Raw genomic sequence first — 22,572 nt, 5'->3', positions numbered from 1 at the left:
TAACCAATAATCAGACATAACCTATAATCAGTAATAATTAATAAATAAATAATATACTTGAATAAAATAATTAAACTCGTTTACTTCATTCATTCCAAAACGACAAATCTGTGAATCAGTGAATCACACTTTCTTTGTTTAAAGAGTGTATGTGTGTGTGTGTGTGTGTGTGTGTGTGTGTGTGTGTGTGTGTGTGTGTGTGTGTGTGTGTGCGCGCGTGTGTGTCACTAGATGGCGCTGTCGGGCTCTTTTTTTTTTACCGGAATATAGGCTACAGTGCGCGTTCGCAAGTCAGGGCGCGTGCACGAGCGTTTTGAGAGGGAGCATCTGCCTCCACACACACATCACACACACACATACACACTCACACTCACTCACTCACACACACACACACACACACACACACACACCGGGAGGATGCTGCCTCGGTTCAGACAACAGCCGCGGAGCTGAAGAAGAACCGGACGCTGACTAAGCGGACACCGACCAACGGGCACCGAGCGACCGGGGGCCGGGCTGCAGCTCCTCCCCGTCGGTGTGATTCTCCTGAGAGCCCCGGAGCCGCGGAGCGAGCGGCGGCCAGAGAGGAGGAGGAGGATGAAGAAAAGCACCCAGAGCAGACGGGTAGGTCTCAGGTTATCTTCTGTTCTCAAATCCGTTCACGTTTTCATCACACCTCTGTCACTATCATCACCATCATCATCATCCTCATCATCAGTCATTCATCACCCGGTCATCAGAGCCGTGTACAGGCCCATAATGATGTGATTATTATTCAGGGAGCAGCGCTGCAGCATCTGTCTCCATCAGCAGCTCCATCACTGTCACACATTCACCACCTCATAACCCACAACATTCACGTGTGCATGATCAGTGTGAACAACCTGCACGCAGGTTTATTCTCCATGAAAACCTCCTGATGAATTATTGATCACAGCGTCCTTTCATCTGAATCAGATGATCAATAAACTGATTTATATCTGCATCGTTTTCTTCACTTCATCATTAAAACACATTTATAACAGAATGTGACATTACAAAACATCTGTAACATTTCATTAATTTATTTCATTTCTGCTGTTTGCGGTTAAAATCTAAATCTGGCTCTTCGACCTGATTCTGACTCGTCTCCATGTTTCCACATTAACTCTGACATAATGTTCCCGTATATAACTGTTTAAACATCTGGAGTCAGATTCGAGGTTCTGACCTGAACTGTACATAGTCTCCCTCCTGCTGCTGAACACGGTCAGGACAAAAACCCTGATCCTGATTCTGGCTGGATAAACTCTCCCGTAATCCTGAAGAACCATTTCTCATTAATATACTCTTTTCCTAACGCTGCATCATATGATACAAACATGCTCTTTACGTCAACTTTTAATTTGAAAAGCAATCAGGAGAAAATAGAAATAAGAGTAAAATATTAACTTGTATTATAAAATTATAAAATGTGATAAATGAATCGGGTTCCTTTGGTTGAACCTCAGAGTAAATAGTTTTAGTTTCATTAACCTGAGGATGTGTCGGCTGATTAACTCCGTGAGGAAGTCAGGTTATTGGCTGTTTGTGGACCAGCCTGTAATTTTGGGTGAACTGACCCTTTAACTTGAAATTCTTCTGTCTCGTGTTATGAATGTGATGGTGTAAACACAGGATCATGTGATGCTCATCATGCTCCATCGTCTCTTTATGATCCTCAACATGTCTGAAAGGTTCATTCAGGGAACGTCAGGGACTCTGGTCAGTGGAGACAGACACAGTGAAGTTTAATGTCAGGCAGCAGAGACAGTGAAGGACAGACAGACACAGACACCTCACAGTCAGCAGAGACCAGGTTCACATCCAGAGTCCCGTCTGTGGTTCAGGTTAGTGAAAGATGGTGGCGTAGGTTCAATGTAAATAAACAGGTTGTGAACGGTTCCTGTATTAAACCAGACCTGGATCTTGAACCTGAACCAGGATCTGTGAGAGAACAGAACCAGAAACCAGTTTAATGAAGCTGAAGTCCCTCCAGGTGGAGATTGTTCTGTTAGATCAGATACTGAGGAAGAAAACAAACAGAGATGATTTTTCTCTCCTCATTCAGGTTTGCTCCATCTCCATGTTTGTGACTTTCCGTCCTTCCTTCCTTCCTTCCTTCCTTCCTTCCTTCCTTCCTTCTTCCTTCCTTCCTTCCTTCCTTCAGAAACTCAAACGTCTCTCAGCAGTTTGAGTCTTTCCTCAGACAGGTTTCTCTGAAGTCTGAATTTTCAGACCTTTCTCACTGAGACGTCCTGACTTCTGACTCGTGGCTTGATCCTGGTTCCTGTCGTTATCTTCACTGTAAACCATCTGGGTTTCGGATGGTTGAGCAGCTTCTGGTTTTATCTGCTGGTTCCTCAGATGTTTTCATGAGTCTTTGATGGTTTCTCCAGTTCTTCTCTGACCCCTGTTGTTGTGCGTTTCAGGGCGTTCAGGACTCGGGTCAGCCGGTGGTCCAGCAGCCGGAGAAGGTCGGCTGGATAAGGAAGTTCTGCGGTCGAGGGATCTTCAGAGAACTGTGGAGGAACCGATATGTGGTGCTGAGAGGAGACCACCTCTTCATCTCTGACAAGGAGGTGAGTCCTCATCCAGGACTGATCTGAAACCAGTTCAGCCAGTTTAAAATCAACTGAACGAAGCAGCGAGCCTCTTTGTGGAGTCCAGTCCCTGACAGGGGTCAGTGTTTACCTGTGCACCAGGAGCACCTGCTCGGTTCTTGATACCCGCCACATGTGAAAACAGCTGTACGAGTAGGAACATTATGAAAATGTCCTCCAAATCACATTAAACTGGGATCTAGTGTGGGACAAGTTTTACGTGTTGTGGGTCTCAGTGCTGGACTGAGGAGCAGGTTGGTGTCGTGTTCACAGGTGGAAGCCAGAGCAGAAGAAGAAGAAACTGACTGAAATCTCTAAAGCTGAACCTTCAGGTCTGTTTTTACCTGGATTGAAAACACAAAGAAAAGAAAAGATGTGTGCCTAGATCATATGTAAGAACCAGGATTCGTACTGAGACTCAGCACAGTTCAGCTCAGCGTCAGGTGCTGCGCTGCTCCCTGTGAGCATGTTCGAGATTAGAGAAGAACATCTGTGAGGTTTCTCCTCGTGTGTGTGATTAGTTGGGATTTTCAACCCCCTGCGGTCTGAGTCTGTGTGTTTCTAACAAACTGTTGGTTTGATAACAGGAAAAAAAAATAGAAACTCTTTAAAGATTCAGAGCTTTACTTCTCTGAGTCTATAAATGTGATGCTGTTGAATCAGAGAAGAAGTGAAAGCTTCCTCCCTCTGACAATGACGAGTCATTTCTGAACAGCACAGTCAGCCTGTGTGATCATGTGACCTGTGATGTCACCTTCACGTCCCTATAAAGACCAGAGAGACGAGTTGACAGAGGGAGAGAGAAAGAGAGAGATTATTTGATTCTCTGTGACCTCAGACACACACACGCACACGCACACACACACACACACAAACACACACACACACACACACACACACACACAAAAAGCTGACTGGTCGAACTGGATATAGCTGTCTGATCTCAGAAGACAAATGAATCTGATTATGTACTAAGAGAGGAAGCGAGGATGAAGGAAAGGCAAAGGCATGAAGGAAGGATGGAAAGAAGAGAGGATGAGGTTAGAAAGGAAAGAGGGATGAATTCTGTGTGGACAGAACATCTCTGTTCTTCTTGGGCTTATCGTCGTTACGTTCATGTCGTTCAGAGCAGAGACTGAGGTTTGTTTTCATGTTGTCAGTGTTTGAAGACTGCGTCGTCTTCCAGGTTTGATTCCTGAACATCAGAGTTCACTGATTTCAGATCGTCGCTGAGTCCCTGAACGCCTCCCAGAGGACAGGTACAGCAGGTCGTGCTGAGCGTTCACACTGACTCTGCAGTTCTACATTATATAACAGTGTGTTATGTAAGTGTACACTCACTGACGATTGTGTGATGCTGACTCAGACACTTTCTCCTCTGTTTTCTAAGACTTTGGCTCAGAGTTTAGTACAAACCTGAGTATCTGCAGATTATTATAGTGATTATTATCATCAACATGTCACACTGAAAAGAAGCTCCCCTTTCATGAAATACCTCGTTTATATTTGAGTGCTAAAACTTGTCTTAAACAGGGTGAGGCAAAAGTGAAAAAATCTGCCAGCAAGAATATTTCACTCTGTTTCTTTGCTTCAAGACTTTTCTAGAAACAGGTGTCTGTAGGAATAAAACAGGTGACTGCACTAGACTGAAGGAAGTGTTATAATACAGCAAATCAGCTGATACAATCTCATTAACAAAAGCTTCTTATAAAAGTGTAAATGCAGACACAATGCTTCCAGATCTCATAATATTTACACATGACGAGGCTGCACCAAACTACATGGATTTATTCCAGGTTTTTAAGTTTGAGCTTAGACACATATTTAACAGCTGACACTTCAAACCCAAAGGGACAATGAAAATTAAATTTTGTTCATTTTTAGTTGAAATATTGTCAGTCATTTGACATGTTTGTTTGTTTGTCTGTAGGGTTCATGTAAAGGAGCTTTACCTTCAGCAGCAGAGAAACATTGAGTTCTTCTGATTTTATTTCTGTTGTTTCTGCTTCTGTTGACTGAAGTGAACTGAGCAGCAGAATAATGACTCATGTTAACCCACGACTGTGTGTGTGTGTATGTAATTACATTTTTTTCATCATCAGTCGTCTTGTTTCTGTAGTTCAGCAGAAACGTTGACCCAGAACATTTTAATACAGCAGCAGCCTGAGGGAGGGTTCAGAGTGTGTGTGTGTGTGTGTGTGTGTGTGTGTGTGTGTGTGTGTGTGTGTTTTTAAATCCATCTGTTCTTTTTCACATCATTCCTGCATGCACCAACATTAAACACTCACTTCATCCTTTGTTCTGTAAAGTTAATAACTTTGCTGCTGTAAGTTGAGAACGATTCCTTTTGACAGCTCAGCTCCTCTCTGAGTGTCGTTACTGACCTGTTTGAGAAGCCTTTTTTCCACAGTTGCTCGTGGATCCCTGGCAATACAACATGATACGAAATGGCACGAAACCACAGGGCAGGACAGGACATGGTACGACATGACATGATATGATATGACACGACATGACACAATGCAAAAGGACATGAAACAAAACTATACGACAGGAAAGGAACCATACGACATGACACAGCGACACAGTACGATACGATACGATGCAATGCGATACGATACGATACGATACGATACGCTAACATAAGATACGATACGATACGATACGCTAACATAAGATATGATACGATACGCTAACATACGATACGCTAACATAAGATACGATATGATACGATACACTAACATAAGATACGATACGATACGATACGCTAACATACGATACGATACGATACGCTAACATACGATACGATACGATACGCTAACATACGATACGCTAACATACGATACGCTAACATACGATACGCTAACATACGATACGCTAACATACATACGGTACAATACGAAATGGTAGGATACGGTATGGTAAGTTACGACCTTACTGGCAGCTTACACTGAAATTAATTTTGCAGGTTGGTGCAGTTGCTTATGTCATACAGAGCACGATCATAACAATCATGATCAGCACATCATGCCACATTGTCTCCTCTGACTCCTGTGCTGCCAGTTATCTTAAAAACTTCCTTGTTTCACGGACCTACCGTCACATGATGCCGCTGTGATGTAACTGTAATCCTGTGGTTTTATTGGCTAAATTACAAATACTTGCGTGTATTAATGAGTTCAGCAAGAAAAAAATATTGTGCATCTAGAATAAAGATCATGATACAACTCTCATCTGTCGCTGGACTCCAGCATCATTAAATGAAATGATTTACTTCTCATGAACAGAGTGTGTTGATCACAGTGTGAAGGTCATCTGTGTGAATGTGAAGTTATTGTGACTCTGAACACTCATGTGACGTGACTAACTGAATACTGACTCAGACTCTGTGACACCAACAGGAATGTATCTTCAGTCTGAATGTGAGAAATCGTCTTTTAATGCATCGTCATCTTTGTCCACATCACGTTCTTCTTCATCATCACCTTCTTCTTCTTCTGCTGCTGTTTGTTTTCAGACTTGACTGTCAAAGAGGTTTGATGACGACGACATCAGTTCACACAAGGCACTGTATTGATTGTATTGACACTGATATTGACGAATGTTCAACACCAGCCTCCACACGTGACACACACACATGCACACACACACTGACTGACCCCATGAGACCTTGTTGATGTGAACACACACTGATGTGGCCCAGATGGATTTAAGGACACACACAAACAGTGATGGATGTGTTTGATCTGCATTTAAAAGTGTGTGTGTGTGTGTGTGTGTGTGTGTGTGTGTGTGTGTGTGTGTGTGTGTGTTTTTGACCTTTAGTTGTTTAAAGGTTCAGATTAAAGGGACAGTGCAGGTTTTTGTGATCTGTTCTGAGATCTGTTACCACCTTGTTATCCATTGTTGTAGGATGGTAGATATTTTTTAAACAAATTCGTCTTAAAATTTCTTTCTTTTTATTCAGGAAATATTTATTTTTCCGATAATTACTTAATCAGAAAAATGATGCCTCTGTCTACTTGTCTTTGAAAGTGAGGACTTGTTTCATAAAATAAAAATGACATATTACAGTTTAGTTTTACAGGTGTAGCAACAGTAACTGATGAACTAATGTTTTTTTTTTAATTATTTTCTAGATGAAATAATCAGAAAACAGTAAAACAGTAAAACATGTCCATCACAACATCATGGAGCATAGGTGACATTGTCAAATGTCTTGTTTTGTCCAGAACCACAGAAATGGAAACACCTGACATTAACCTCTAAATATGAATAAACCATTTAATACGTCTTTACACACTGATAAAGTCTGGGCCTGTGTCTACGTGTCGTCGATGACTGAAACACGGGTGATGTTGGACGTGGACCCAGGTGTTACACAGTGTGTGACAACACACAGTTATTTATGTGTCAGTGCATCTGTGAGTCTCAGCTCAGTCTCTGACTGTCGACACGAAGCCGTCAACTGTGGTCTTTTTACATTTTAAAACAGTTTTCATGTAAAATCGTCCACACTGTCAGAGTCACGAACAGGACACAGCTGACATTAGTGTCGTGTGTGTTCAGCTCCAGACTTCACCTCGTCTTTAACCTGATCACGTCAAACCAAACAGACCTCAGAGTCGCAGTCACCATCATGGATGATTGACAGCTTCTCACTCTGTCGTCACATCGTTCTTTTTCTTTTCTCTTCCTGCCAAGACGACAGAGAATCCTGTTCTCTATAGTTCAAACCTCAAGGCGTATGCTTAACTGCAGGTAACTATAGCAACAGGAGTGATGCTCCAGGCTTTGTCAGTAGTCCTGCTCAAGGACAACTTCAATCTTCCTGCCGTCACCTGGAACCAGTTCATGGACCCCTAGTGTCTTAAGGGCCCATGGAGCCTGTCAAGACCTTTGGATGTTGTTCAGTGATCACTGGTAACCCCTCACCCCCCCCTCACTCTGGGTAACCTTTGCATTAAACCTGACATTTAAACCAAGACGTTTTTATGTCCCAGTGACCACTGAAAGTGAAGCTGTGGTTTTCTGCCCAGTCATTTAGATGGGGCCTGGTCTTGTTACCCCGAAATAACTGCCTGAGGTTGTATTAATGTGAGAGTTGTTGGCCTGAATATAAATGCTCGGGAGTGATGGAAGTAAACCTGTGTGTGTTTTCTTCTGTCTCCAGGTGAAAGACGAGCGTAAAGCACAGGAAGTGTTCGACCTGGCGGATTACGAGCGTTCGGAGGAGCTGAGGAAAGCAAAGAGTCGCAGCAAGAAGAACCACAGTCGCTTCACCGTCCTTCGCTGCAGACAGCCGGGAAACACTGTGAGTCAATGACTTAGTTATTATTTAACATGGCTCCTGTTTGATGTTTAATTTTTTTATTGTTGATATTCTCTTTTCTATTTTACAAATATTATTTACCTACAGTTGACTCCTAGTATCCAAATACACCTGTACAAGTATTACTCAACAATAACTCTAACTATAAATAAAGTTATTTATTGAGAACTAGAGCAGACTTCATGGCTTTCAGCCTTTTTATGCTGCTAAACCTAAAGTGTTTTTTATGCACAGCTCAGCAGTGAATTGTTAGTCTTTGTGGAAGATGAAGATGCTATATGTCAGAGCGGATGGAGGCAGTTTGAGCCCAAAACAATGATCTTTAAACTATTGATTTAAAAAGCAGAAAAACATGCTCAAATTTCTCCTAAACTGAAATGAGTTTCTAAAAAGATTTGAGGAAGATTTTTGCTTCATTTTCATTTAACAGCCAGTCTACTGTAAATCTGAAGTTCAGGAGGAGGATTTCACAGCCTAAACCGTCCCTCTGCTGATTTCATGGTTAAAGATAAAACATTAACAGATTTCCATGATGGCTGTTTAATATGTTTTATGTAGTTACAGCAGTGACAGGACCAAACTCTGAGCCCATCCTCTCAGTTTTCAGTGTTTCTGTCTTTATTCATCTTCATCCTCCGTGTCTGTCCTCTATGCTCAGGGATTACACTGCACCCCCCTGACTCATATTGCCACATCATTGGTGGATTTCCTCCTACATCCCTCTCAGGATTGGTGCATCAGATTTAACATCACCCACCCACCGTGACTCAGCTGCAGTGATTGGCTGAGCTGTTGTTTTTTTCTGCTCTGAAAAGATTTAATCCGCAGAATCCCATTAGTCCGTCAGAGGACGAGTTACAGCAGAATAATCCCCGCAGAGTCCAAACATGTTCACATGTCAGTTTGCTGCAGTTTGTTACAGCCGCCATACAGGACTGAAATCAAAGTATATATCAGAAAAAGTCTGGTGGTTTGTTCCCACACTGATAAACATATGAAGACAGTGGATCTGAAATATCCCATTAAGTTGTTGAAAAAGTCTGGCTGTTATGATTTAATGCCAGTGACCATGTCTCTCTCTCTGTCTCTCTAAACACAAGTTGGTATATTTGAAAATCACTTGTCACTTTTATTCAAAAACATTAAAATTATTCAGTGTTAGCTTTACTGACATTTAGGAAAAACTCGACTGAATTAAAGTTTACTACGAACTACTGAGAATATTATTTAAGACCAATAACATTAGATGTACTGAAGAACAAGTTTGCTGATGAACATTACAGTTCACTAAATAACATTAGTAATATTAAAGAACATTCAATGAATAACATTACCAACACTTAATGTTAGCGCTTCTAAAGAACCTGAGCTACATCAGCAACTGTAAACATTAGCTGCACTAAATATTAGTTGCTACACAGTGTACTGCACAGTACACAGTGTACTGTGCAGTACACAAAGCTAACGATTTAGCTTTGCTGAAGAACTGAAGCTACAGTTTATAACTTTAGTAACAATAAAACACATTAAATACACTAAATATAAAATTGCTCCACAAAATTATCTATATAAGCTGCACTAAAGAATAAAGCAATGCTATAACTTTAAGTTTGTAACAATGAACCTGGAACATTAGCACCAGTGAAGAACAACCGAACCAAGTAAATGAGTTACACTAGCTTCATCAAATCAATTTACTTATATCAGCTATAAGAATAACATCTTACAGGAGTCTGGATTTGAGATCATACTGGCAGTTTGAAACTCACTTAACATTAATAAACTTCAGCTTGATGGATGGCTGCCACCATTTGTTTGAGAATTTCTGTTGGTCTATCTTTGTCTGTCTGGTAAAGTCTCCACAGCTGACATGTTCTGTATAATTAATTGTAGCAGACCCATTAAAGGTTTTTGTCTTTTTGCAGGTTCCCAACCTGGTGTTTCTAGCGGTGAGTCCTGAGGAAAAGGAATCATGGGTCAATGCCCTCAATGTGGCAATCATCAAAGCCAAGAACAGAGTTTTAGATGAGGTATGGTGGCCTTTCAGTTGACATTTAGACTTCAATGACCCTTAATCACCTCATTTAAGAATTAAATTAAACACCTTGTTGAAAGTGACCTTACTAATTACTGACCATAATAAAGATTCAATCTACCTTCTTAATAACCACTGATAAATGATCTACATTTGATTTAGAAGTCACAAGTTTATGAAACAACATATATTTTTCATTTGACATTACAGAGGGCACTATAGTCAGTTTCTATGTTTCTGTCCAGGTGACCATTGAGGAGGACAGTGCGCTGGTACATCCCACCAGAGACCGAGCAAAGATCCCTCATGGCCGCCGGCTGCCGACCAGAGGACACCTCATGGCTGTGGTACTGGGATCTTTCTCCCATTTAACATTTTCTCTCTTTCTGTCTTTCTTAATCAAAACCTTTTTTAGCATTAATATCATTTTGATCACCTATCGCAGGCGTCCACCTCCTCACATGGCACGCTGACCCTCGACCTGGTTGCTGAGGAGGACGGTTTCTTTCCGGACTACGATGACGACTCTCAGGAATCCTGGGAGAACAGCTTCCGGGTCGACCTGCAGAGGGGGGATTTCTGTGGACAGGTGGCGGTTGTAGGATCTCGGGGCGTTGGTGGACGTCAGCGGGCTGGCACCGATGTCTCAAAGCTCAGGGTGATCTCCAAGGAGCCCAAGGTGAAGACTGGCAGTTTGCCCAGGGGGAGTGAGTGCTCCTGGGGCAAACAGTCCCACCTGGAGGTCCACAAGACCCAGCAGGTGGGTGAAGTAAAACTCTGATCCTCACACTGGAAACTCTGTTCGACTGATCATTACTTGTTTTTCTCATTATGTTAACATACACAGTGATTTCATGAATGAATCAATTAGTTAATGTAGGGTTGAGACTGACCAACACAGAACATACATCTGCACAAGCCTAAATCATCCCTTACTGACCGTTAGCTCACCAGTGTAACGCTCCCAAACCTAACACACTCCTGAAATCCAGTACTTTGCTGGGGAATGTCTGGGTTTAGTTGCCCAAATTTGATGTTTTGTTTGACTATTTCTAACAAATACATATTGCCAATTTCTGACTGAGGTCTGTGTTCGGTTTTGGTGCAGAGACGCATGAGATTCTGTTTTCTTGTAGGATTTTAATGGCTCTATAACCTGAATCTAGTCTGTGTCATTTCGTGTGCTCAATTTAAGACCAAAAAAACATGAGGTATGTTTACATGGAGTCCAATTATCTGATTATAATCTGTTTAAAAGCCCAAACAGAACAGAAAATGCTCCATATAAACACTTCAATAAGGAGAAACAGGCCCAAATCGATTGAACTTTCAATCAGTTGCAGAGGGGTAGTTTAAACCTTTCCATAAACTGAACTAAAGGAAAATTGCACCATGTAAACCATTTAACCTGATTACTGTGTGGCTGCGTTCTTTCTGTGCGTGACCTCCATCTTAGCCAGGACTTACGTTTCCCCCACAGTTGTTCTGATCAAATTCATCAGCAAATGTAAACACCTGATCACTTTAAATCACATCCCGTATAAACAGTTCACTCCAAATCTTCAATACAAATTATTTCAATCAGAATTAATTAAAAAAGCGTTTCATTTCAGGTCCTTCAGACTCAGTCTCGAACACCGCAGCCTGGGAAGAGGTTCAGCATGCAGGGTCGGAGTCGCTGTGCCTCCATGGATGAAGTCCTCTCCTCCAGGTACTCACACCTAAGACAAGATGAAAACAAAGAAAGAAAGATCCTCATATGAACAAATTCATGAATCAAAAACCTACCTCATCCATCCCCATCAACATATAGTAACCTTGAGTTTTGTCAGGGTTGTATTTTAATCCTGACACAATAAAGTTGCAGCTTTTGACGTTTTGAAAGCTCACTCGAGGTGCATTTGGGGGATTCACTTTGACAAAGAAATATAAAAAGGGACAGTAGAATAGATTAATCCATCCATCCATGTCTTCCTGTTCCTTCTGGGAAATCCTGTGTGATTTCTAGACCAGGTGGGATATCTAATCCCTCCAGGACTGCCCCACGTTCTCCTCCCAGTTGGACATGCCCCGGAAAAACCACTGCACCTCCACCTGTGAAGACGTTAAAGTATAGCACAGACTTTTCTCTAAAGTGAGGGTGAGATGGATTTCAAGTATCTTAAAGACTGAAATTAACGGCAGCAGGGAAAGAAGAAAATTAATCTGATAGAACGTTTGATAATTATTAAGAAGGAATGGAAACTAAATGTTCATGTAATGGTTCAAAGTGCTTATCCCAAAGTCTTTGGGCATATCTGAAAATATACTGTATGTTCCCAAATTCAAGAATGAACCTCCATGCTGCAGAAAAAACATGACTATTTTTGCTTTAAGTTTAAAGTTCAAAATCTTCTTACTGATCCTCATCTGTCTCTTTCCTCCCTCTGTCTTCTTTACCCTTCTTCCTCTCTTCTTACTTCTTCCCTTCCTCAGACCGGCGATGATTCGTTCGGAGTTGCGGTCTGCCCTTCGTCGTTGTCCGACTGAAGAGGAGGCGGGGGGCGGGGCTTCAGTGCAGCCAGTCGGTCAGCTGCAGAGTCTCATCGCCCAGAGGATGCAGAGAGCTCAGGAGCTGCTGGAGGAGATGAGACTGCAGGTCTGACTGCTTCACCCATGAGTCTTATCGATTCATTTATTGATCTGTTGTATCATAGGAAACTTCAGGCGATAAAGTCTAAAACTTTGTGTTGTGATTGACAGGAGTTGCAGAAAGCCAAAGCAGAGCGGGAACGAGGAGGCAGCTCACCTTACCTGAAGGGCATCGACTCCCCTCGACTCCATCACCTCAGGGGCTCCGACTCTCCTCACTCCAGGTCAGTTTAATAACTTTCACTAATATTTAATATTGTCAGCCTCCTACAGTCTGTACTTTTCTCCCCATATCAAATCAATACAGAGGTCTGTTTGTCCGTGACTTGATATTTCTCACAGGTTTTTGGGAACAATGAAAGGAAAGGCTCACATGGGGTCACTGAAATCATTAGGTTAAATCATCTGGGAATATCTACCAACAGTGTCATATATATATATATATATATATGTATATATATATATATATATATATATATATATATATATGAGCTGAAGCCACTGCTAAAGGGAAATGACAAGGTTTGCCCAAAATGGAAAGTTTGTCTACTTTAATGAAACCCTGTCTTTTCTTGTGGAGAACAGATCAGCTCCAGTCCTTTTGTGCTTTTATCAGCTTGCCTCAGCCTCACCCAGCTTCACCAGAGCCCTATTGACCAGCACATTTCTGGGTGATCGGACCAGGACTTCATGACACCTGTAAACATCTCGGTGCTCATCATGGCTTCCCCTGTTAAGCTATCCCATACTTTTGTTGTTCTTTCCTTCCATGGCAAGGACGTGTGATCTGAGTTTGGAAAGAACAAGGAAAGAAAGTTACATAATCTGAAATTCCTAACCTTCAACCCCCACCGTTTCAACCACACAAAAAGGGCCTCGAGATGTTGTTAAGCCCTCTGTCTAGTACTCCACTTGAAGCATACTGAGGCTCGAAGGAGCTGCAGTAAATTCCAGTGAAATCTGCCCAATTGTTTCTCATTACTCTGTGACAGACAAGTTTTTGTCAGACCGTGTACTGTGGTAATATTTGAAAATTGCACTGTGAAGCTTAAAAGGATCAATGTCTAACTGATTGTTGTTGTCATCTTCAGCAGGTCATCAGGATCTTCAAGGAGCAGGAGCAGTGACTCTCCTCGCCTCCGAGGCAAAGACTCTCCTCGGCTGAGGGGGAGAGAGTCTCCTCGATCCAAAGCCAAGAAGAATCGCTCCAAAGGGACAGACTCGCCTCGCTCAAGAGGATCCCATTCTCCTGCCGCTAAAGCAAACGACTCCCCTCGACCGAAAGAGTCACCCCGTTTCAAAGCCCCTGACTCTCCTAGATCAAAAAGCTCTGACAAAGTCTGTTCACCAAGCCTCAAGGGATCGTCCGGCTCCTCTGGTCCCAACAAAGACGACTCTCCTGTACAGAAGTTGCCCGAATCACCACCATGTGTCAGAGGATGTGACTCCTCTCAGATTAAAGGATCTGATTCACCTTGTGGCAGTGAAGCTGGCTCCCCTCGACTGGGGAGCAGCAAGGAGTCACCCTGTCCGAGTCAGAAGAACTCCCCGAGTTTCTCTGGATCCTTCGAGTCCAAAACCCCCGACAAACACGGCCTGTCCCCACCTCTCCCAGCTTCACCTCCCTCCCTGCTGTCGGAGGAGGACCTGGATGTGGAGAGGAGGCGTGCTGAAGCCGAGCGCCTCCTGGAGGAGGCCGTGTCATCATGGAAGGAGGCACAGGAAGTGCTGCAGGAGGTGAAGGAGCTGCAGAGCCAGACGCTGCGGCGGCAGCGCAGGAGGACCTACGAAAAGATGACATCGACGACGGCGGTGGCCGCGGCAGCAGACGAGGACGACACGCCCGCCTCGCCAACATCACCGGAGGAGGATGACGAGTCAGAGACCCCTTGATGAGGATTTTTTCCACAAATATTTGTTGTATTAATGAATTTTCTCAATGAAAGTGGCAATGTTTTTCAGCACGCACAAAAAGAGACAAGATTTACATAAAATAGGAGTTTTTAATTCAACCCCTCAAATGTTTTTCATCTTTTAATGCGGGGACAGTGGGATGCACATGAACACTTAAGCAAATGTGGATTATTTTGAAACCAGCAATCTACAGTTCTTCCCAGGAGGTTTAATGACTTTAATCCTCCACAGTGCACTAGACTGTCACCAGTCAGACGCCCTCTCACTTCTGCTGCCCATTTTATTCCACAAAGTCTCTTTGTGTGACAGATGTGTCACATTTGATTTAAATAAATACAGTTTTAATGGAGAGGCCCCACCCTTCACCTTCTCTAATGGTGCTGCACGTTTCTCTTTGTCTTTTTTTGCTGAAGGTGAAGTGAAAAGCCTCTCCGTTGATTTCAGAGACGATGTTTCCCCTGTGAATTTTTGGGAAGAGATATTTGGGTTTTTGAAAGAGAAAAAAAGACAGTTTGTCGAAGACACTTTTTTCCAAGTGAAGATCTCAACATTTTTACAATGGGAATCTTTTTCAATGATGGCACTGAAGAGCACTATGTTTCCTATGGGCATGACTGGGGGACGGCGGGGGTGGGGCGAGTTTGTTGTAATTTCTTCACTGAAAAGTGATGCTGATGATTAAGAATTTAAATACCTGTTACCTGATTTATTTGCTAATATATATTATGTCTGTATGTGTGACATTTCGTTTAAAATGTTCTTATAAATTCTCAATCTCTAATTTAGTTGTAGCCCCATATTTCCCTCCTAAAATGTACTTCCAGCTCTCTGTTGATGTTTTTAACCTCGAGATTTTCACATGAACATTAACAGTGAGTTTTTACTTCAACAAAAATCAGGGAGTTAAATATTCCACATCATGAAAAGAGAATAAGCAATAATATAAATAAGAGAAAAACATCTCTAAGACTTAACTTGTTGATCAGTTATGGGCTGTTACAGAACAGGAAGTGTGGATGGATTATCGTGTTGGAGGGTGAGAATAAGCTGAAGGATGTGTAGTTTGTCTTTGCAAAACTTCAGATTTAAAGCAAAAACTGAAATCCTGAAGGTCTAAAAATTAGATTTTGACCCACTTTAAAGCCTGTGTCATGTCGGCGGTGTTTTACCAAATAAAGTTTTATTTAATCAGCACATCGGACTGATACTGGGTTTGAGACCAGTATCGATTTTGAGACAAAATAATTCAATACAAACATTTTTGATTATGATCTCTGACAACTGAATCATGACCAACATATATAAACAGCTGAAACACATGGAAACAGTTACTTCTCATGGATACGAACAAATTATTAAACTTGTGTTGGAGCCATGACCAGATGACGGAATTTAAAGTGTTGACATGTAAATGTTATGGATATGACGAAATGTGCATGTCATTACAGAAAAACAAAGAAATTATTGCTGAACCATTAGTTATATAATTATTTACTAATTTGTATATTGGCATAGAATAAATCACTATCAGTTTATCAGCTTTACTCAGAAAATTATATATATATATATAAATGTTCTGGTTCAAGCAAACACTTGATTCACACATAACTAATATTTTAATCAATGATGAAAATAATTGTTACCTACACTCATATATGAAAAATAAATGTTTTTCTTCATTAAAACACTTTTACACTGAAATGTGATCTTTGGAAATGTGGACAACAAAAAAATCCTTTTCACCCTGGTCAAATATCAGCTGATAATCATTGACAATAATTTAAATCTCTGTTTAAAGTCACATGTTGTGTTGGTACCGTAACGTTAAATATTCACTTTACTTTATCTCTGTTTGTCGGTCACAATGTTTTCACCATCGTTTTCTCTTTTTGCACATTTGTCATGATGGTGATGAGGAAGAACTCAGTTAGTAGAGGACAACACTGTCAGAAGTAAAAGCATGGAGTCATTGTTCTGTGGGTGGAAAGATAACAGAAATCTTTATTTATTTTAAAGTTTATGTACATTTAAAAAGACGATTCACTGTATAATTTAACATTATATTCACTTTGTCAAAATATGAAGTTATTTTAAATGTTTTCTTTCTTGCTTCTTTTATTTAACTAAATATTTATATGTTGATGTTTTTGAATGATGTTGAATTACTGTAAACAGCAATGCATTGTGGGTAAACGGCGCTGAAAAAAAAAACACTGTTTATTTTCTGTTTTGAGCATCCACACCTCGTCTTCACATGCAAAATAAACTAAGGTAAAGAACCTGCAGTGGGATGACATTATTTCAGATGTCTGCTTCAACTTCATGAACTCATCTCACCTCATTGGCTGATTTTTTATCAGTAAATAAAAAAAAAAGTTTGAAGAAGAAACATGTGACCAAGTGACTTATTACAGACGTGTGTGTCACTGTGTGTTGCTAATGGTGAACACACAAGCCACCTTGAACAAATGTCACAATTAACATCTGTGCATGAATTACGTGTAGTGGACCTTTGCAGAGGTGCAGATATGAGATGCAATAAGTGGTTAAGTAGTGACAACAAATAAGGTCTGTTTTCACATGTTGGTCTTAGTGTAATACATGGGACATTAATAGTGTGCTGCAGGGACAATATATTTTAGTTGTCCAACCCTTAACTTAGCCTCACCCTGGTTCCCTCCACAAAAAGCTGATGGGATTTGTACATTGTCTTTTGGATTACTACAGAAAATAATAATCTGTGACACAAAACAGTTTATGATACTGACACACTCTCTGTTCAGCAGGATTACATATATCCAAGTATCATACATGTAGTAGAGTACTCATGTAAAGTAGAAGCACTTCATTACTGTACAGTACTGAGTAAATGTACACAGTTACTTTCCACCACTGCAGGAGCTTCTTGTTCTTCTTGTTCTTCTTGTTCTTCTTGTTCTTCTTCTTCTTTTTCTTCTACTTCTTGTTCTTCTTCTTCTTGTTCTTCTTTTTCTTCTTCTTCTTCTTCTCCTGCTTTTACTGAGTAATAATTCTGGACTCAGGTCTGGAAATGACACTTCCACATTCTGGTCACATGACCCATGCATCCAGCTGCACTATTGGCCGACAGCCCAGAGTGAGATTCATCAGTTAGTGAGAGGACACACACACACACACACACACACACACACACACACACACACACACAGGTCAGTGAGCTGCAATGAAGAGCAGAGCAGATGTAGGGCAGGACAAACAGCATTGCTCCATTACACAGCTCCACCTCTACAGCACACACACACACACACACCAACATGTGCGTGTGTGCCTAATGCATGAGTGTGTGTGTGATTATGTATGCATGTGTGAGCATTTCTTGATGACTAATCTGCTGCACGCTGTGTTTGCATGTCGCTGCATCTGAAAACCAGATCCACCTTAAAGGACCAGTCCAACTGTTTTAGATAAATCCTCTCACGTTTCACATTCATCTCTGTGTGATACTGGTTAGCTTAGCTTAGCACAAAGACTGGAGGCAGAGGGAAACTGTTAGCTTAGCTCCATCCGATGAGAAAAGATCCGGTTACAGCTTCAGGTCTGTAACTGATGATTCCCATGATTTGTTTTTAGTCTTTGGGTTCTGATGAGGAACCAGAGAGACCACCTGACTCCGGTCCTGGTCTTCACGGGGATCAGGTCTTCATCTTCAGGACCTTCAGTCCAACACAGTGACAGCTACGTCTGACCATGACAGTTATCTCACGGCTGTAGAAAACCTGTGATCAGGTTACAAACATGATGATTTGTTGAGGACATGTCATACTTCTGCCTGAGGCCCCTCAGATGGTGAATGTGGCCCCGGCTGCCAGAGATGAAGAAAAAAGAAAACACAAAAAATCAGACGTGTGTGTGTGTGTGTGTGTGTGTGTGTGTGTTAACTGGGTTATTTACTGAGATAAAACAGTGGAAGCTGATTCATGTTCACATCAGAGGTCAATAAATTATTTACACTGACGCTGTCTGATGCTTCTGTTTCAGGAGGGGGAGGGGGTGGATGGTGGTTGGGTGGGGGTGTGTTACATTTTTTATTAACACTCACACACACACACACATGCACACACTCAGATCCGGTGTGTACCAGGTCAGTGTTACAGTTTGTTCTCATTTAAAACAGGAAGGATTAGAGAGGAGGAGAGCGTGTGAGTGTAACACTGTATGTATGTTAGTATGTTAGTATGTGTGTGTGTGTGTGTGTGTGTGTTACTATGTGTCGGGTGTAACCGTGTGTGTGTTGGGGGATGGTCTATGTGTTCATTGTGACTCAGAGCCCTGCAGCGTCTGTTCAAAGCCTCGACCTCGTTTATTCCTCGCCACCTCTCCTTCATCCTTCATCCTCCTCTTCTTCATCCTTCTCTCCTCCTCTCCTTCATCCTTCATCCTCCTCTCCTTCATCCTCCTCTCCTCTATCCTCCTCTCTTCCTCTCCTTCATCTTCCTCTCCTTCAACACCCTCCCCTCCATCCTCATCTCCTCCATCCTTCTCTCCTCCTCTCCTCCGTCTTCCTCTCCTTCATCCTCCTCTCCTCCTCTCCTCCATCCTTCATCCTCCTCTCCTCCGTCTTCCTCTCCTTCATCCTCCTCTCCTCCGTTTTCCTCTCCTCCATCCTTCATCCTCCTCTCCTCTGTCTTCCTCCCCTCCATCCTCCTCTCTTCCTCTCCTCCGTCTTCCTCTCCTTCATCCTCCTCTCCTCCGTCTTCCTCTCCTCCATCCTTCATCCTCCTCTCCTCCTCTCCTCCATCCTTCATCCTCCTCTCCTCCGTCTTCCTCTCCTTCATCCTCCTCTCCTCCGTCTTCCTCTCCTCCATCCTTCATCCTCCTCTCCTCCTCTCCTCCATCCTTCATCCTCCTCTCCTCCGTCTTCCTCTCCTTCATCCTCCTCTCCTCCGTCTTCCTCTCCTCCATCCTTCATCCTCCTCTCCTCTGTCTTCCTCCCCTTCATCCTCCTCTCTTCCTCTCCTCCGTCTTCCTCTCCTTCATCCTCCTCTCCTCCGTCTTCCTCTCCTCCATCCTTCATCCTCCTCTCCTCTGTCTTCCTCTCCTTCATCCTCCTCTCCTCTGGGTGTGCACCTGGTCTGTGGAGTCTCAGGTCTGATCTCTGTCCGTCCTCCTGAGACTGTGTTGCTGTTAATAAATGTGATTCAGTCAAAGACGACATTTGTCACCACAATGTAACAGGGAAAATAAGTTATTGATTATTGATTTTCTTCTCCATCTGTCTCCTCCTCTCTTGGTTGTCACTTTATTGTAACTGTCTCTGTCTGTGGCTCGGATGATGTAGATCTGTTGACTTCATCACACCGTGACTGAGCTCTGCGCTGGTTTACAGCTGAATCTGAAGGAGTCTGGGTGAGAGTGGCTCTAGAACTGGATTTCTCCCTCCCTCCCTTGGAGTGAGTTGCTGCCTCAGCCGAGGGAGTTTAAGTATCTCTGCATCTTGTGTCGAGGTTTGGGTGGAGCTGCTGCTCCTTTGTATGTTTCAGCATCAGGTCAGGATCCTCCTGGGCAACTTCCTTTGGAGGTTTTCCAGGCATGTCTGAGTGGTTGGAGACCCCGGTGTAGATGCAGACCATGCTGAATCTGATCTAGGAAGACCTTGGGATCCTCCGGGAGGAGCTGGAGAACCTTTGTAGGGACGTCTGGACTACTTTGATTCACCTGTAACCTCTGTGTCCCGACTCATTGGACAGATGGACAGAGATTCAGTGTTAATATTGAGTGTGAGCTCCAGGATCGGACTGTGCAGAGATGAAGATTAAAATCTGTATTTTTGAGAACGCAGGTGAACAAACACACAGTCTGAAGGCCCTGCAGACAGACTGGCAGGTGAGGCCTCTGCTGCTCGATGCGCACACAACTGATCACACCATCGTCATCGTCGGGGCAGGAGGTAGAGGACGAAGAGGAGGACAGAGTATCGTCCTGCCGCTCTCATAGCAACAGAACTAAAAATACTTCCTGTTTATTATCGAAACACGACAGGGAGAGGATGGTGACATCATCAGCAACAGCACACACACACAAAATGCGTTGGTGAGGTCAGAGTGATGTCATCGACCCATCGTGCTCATCGCCTGCGAGTGTGTGTGTGTGTGTGTGTTCATGTATCTGTGTCTTATAAAAATAACATGACAACCAAAGGCTTTTAGGTTGGAGAGTGTAAATATTTCAGAGGAGCTAACATACAATAGAAGGACAGCACGCTAACACACTAACACGCTAACACACTAACACGCTAACACACACACACATACAGCTCTGATGATTAAACTCAGTTAAATTGTTATAAGAATGTGTCTTTTTAAGCTGGTGATAAAACTAAAGCTACAGACTGGCAAATAACGATGATGATGATGATGAATAATGATAACAAGTGTGATAATAAATGTGTCTCATGTCTTGTGTTTCATGTCCATCCTAGGATATATCAAGGTTTACATGTTTATCCTGATAAAAACTAAATAAAGATAATTAGACAGAACATAAAAACTTGTAAACACTGACAATGGTTTAATGACACAAGGACAGTTTAAACTGAGACCTGTCTGTGGACTGAGCTCAGGGCTCTGAACTAATCAGATCATCTGAGGGCTAAAGAGACTAAACGGAGGAGATGAAATAAACAAATCAAAACATGAATTAGTCATTTTAAAGGAAGATTCCATCAGAGAACTGACACTGCAGAGACTCTTTTCTCTGTTTGAATCCAGTTTAACCTTTAACATCCTCAATCTTGGCTTTGGCCCAGTACACCTGCTTCAGGTGTGTTCAGAGGCCGGTTTCACAAAGATAGACTTTGACTGTGGCGTAGAAGTAACAAAAAGTCAGACTTCAGATAGACGTCTAAATTCATCTGATGCACAAAGTAATTTAATTCTTGACTATCATATGCTGGACTGTGTTACAATGAATTCTGGATAAATTAAGACATTTTTCAAAATAAAAAAAACAACTGCAGCTGCTGTCTCTAAACCTCTTTCCCTTCTCTTTGCTCTCGCCATAACAATGTTAGCAAACCACAAATTATGAGCCATGTGCTCCTGTGTTTTGTTGTTGGTTGCTACTAGTCAGTGCAGGTGTCTTTGATTGTTACCATGGTAACATTGGTCTTAGGCTTGAGTTAGCCTGGGGGTAAGGTGTCCAATGTTTTTGGCTTAAAATGTGTCAGTCTCTATTTTTGTGAACTGGTCTTACTAATGTTTAGACTAATTTGTGAGCACAATTAAGTGTGGACCAACAGCACAGACCAGTCTGAAATATCTTTGTGAAACTAGCCCCTGGTCTGGTCTCAGTCTTCACACAACATGGACAAATAGAGTGCTGCAGGAATGATTCCCGTACATTAGGGAGCATTTTAGTCTTTGTGCTTGGGTCTGGTTTACTATATTCATGGGATCTGAAAACCAGGAGCTCATATACATGTGGGGTCTGACAGCTTTGTGAGGACCAAATCCTGGACCCCACAGGTTTAAATAGCTGTTTGAGGTTAGGACCTGGTTTCAGGGTTAGAATCAGGGAATGCATTGTGTTAATGATGGGTCCTCAGAAACACAGCAAGACAAGGATGAGAGTGTCATCATGGAGAAATGTGGCTCTGGAGACACCGACTGTAACAGGAAGTACCACAGAGGAAGTTCTGAGGACTTTGACAAGTGTATATATGTCTGTGTGTGTGTGTGTGTGTGTGTGTGTGTGTGTGTGTGTGTGTGTGTGTGTGTGTGTGTGTGTGTGTGTGTGTGTGTGTGTGAGTGTGTGTGTGTGTGTGTGTGTGTGTGTCTGTGTGGTGGACAGATGATTTTTATTAGACAGATAAAAAGATGTATTGTTTCTTAAGTCTGTCATATGAAAACCTTTTCCTTCTCTGGGACCTGCAGCTCTGATCTGAGTCTGACCATCTGACCCTCACTGACCAATCAGAGCAGCTGGAGCTTGTGACTGACGGGAGAGTGAAGCAGATTAATGTTTCCTCTTGGGACTGGAGGCAGACGGGGGGTGGGTGGGTG

The 22,572-nt window shown here is 42.4% G+C and overlaps 1 protein-coding gene across 1 annotated transcript; it reads left to right on the top strand.

The window, feature by feature from the left end:
• The first annotated feature begins 332 nt into the window (after nt 1-332).
• Nucleotides 333-16,812, top strand: plekho1a (pleckstrin homology domain containing O1a). The gene is made up of 10 exons (XM_023401967.2): nt 333-624; nt 2,451-2,600; nt 7,795-7,935; nt 9,879-9,983; nt 10,234-10,335; nt 10,434-10,748; nt 11,602-11,699; nt 12,464-12,626; nt 12,731-12,843; nt 13,711-16,812. The coding sequence occupies exons 1-10, from the start codon at nt 598-600 to the stop codon at nt 14,510-14,512; spliced, it is 2,016 nt and encodes a 671-aa protein (XP_023257735.1). The 5' UTR covers nt 333-597; the 3' UTR covers nt 14,513-16,812.
• The last annotated feature ends 5,760 nt before the right edge of the window (nt 16,813-22,572 follow it).

This window comes from Seriola lalandi, unplaced genomic scaffold (genome assembly GCF_002814215.2).
Source record: "Seriola lalandi dorsalis isolate HSWRI2012SDOR001 ecotype SW California unplaced genomic scaffold, Sedor1 jcf7180002053844, whole genome shotgun sequence".
In the NCBI taxonomy this organism is placed as follows: Eukaryota; Metazoa; Chordata; class Actinopteri; order Carangiformes; family Carangidae; genus Seriola; species Seriola lalandi.
Note: the sequence above shows the minus strand (reverse complement) of the source record. Positions and strands in the feature narration are given on the sequence as shown.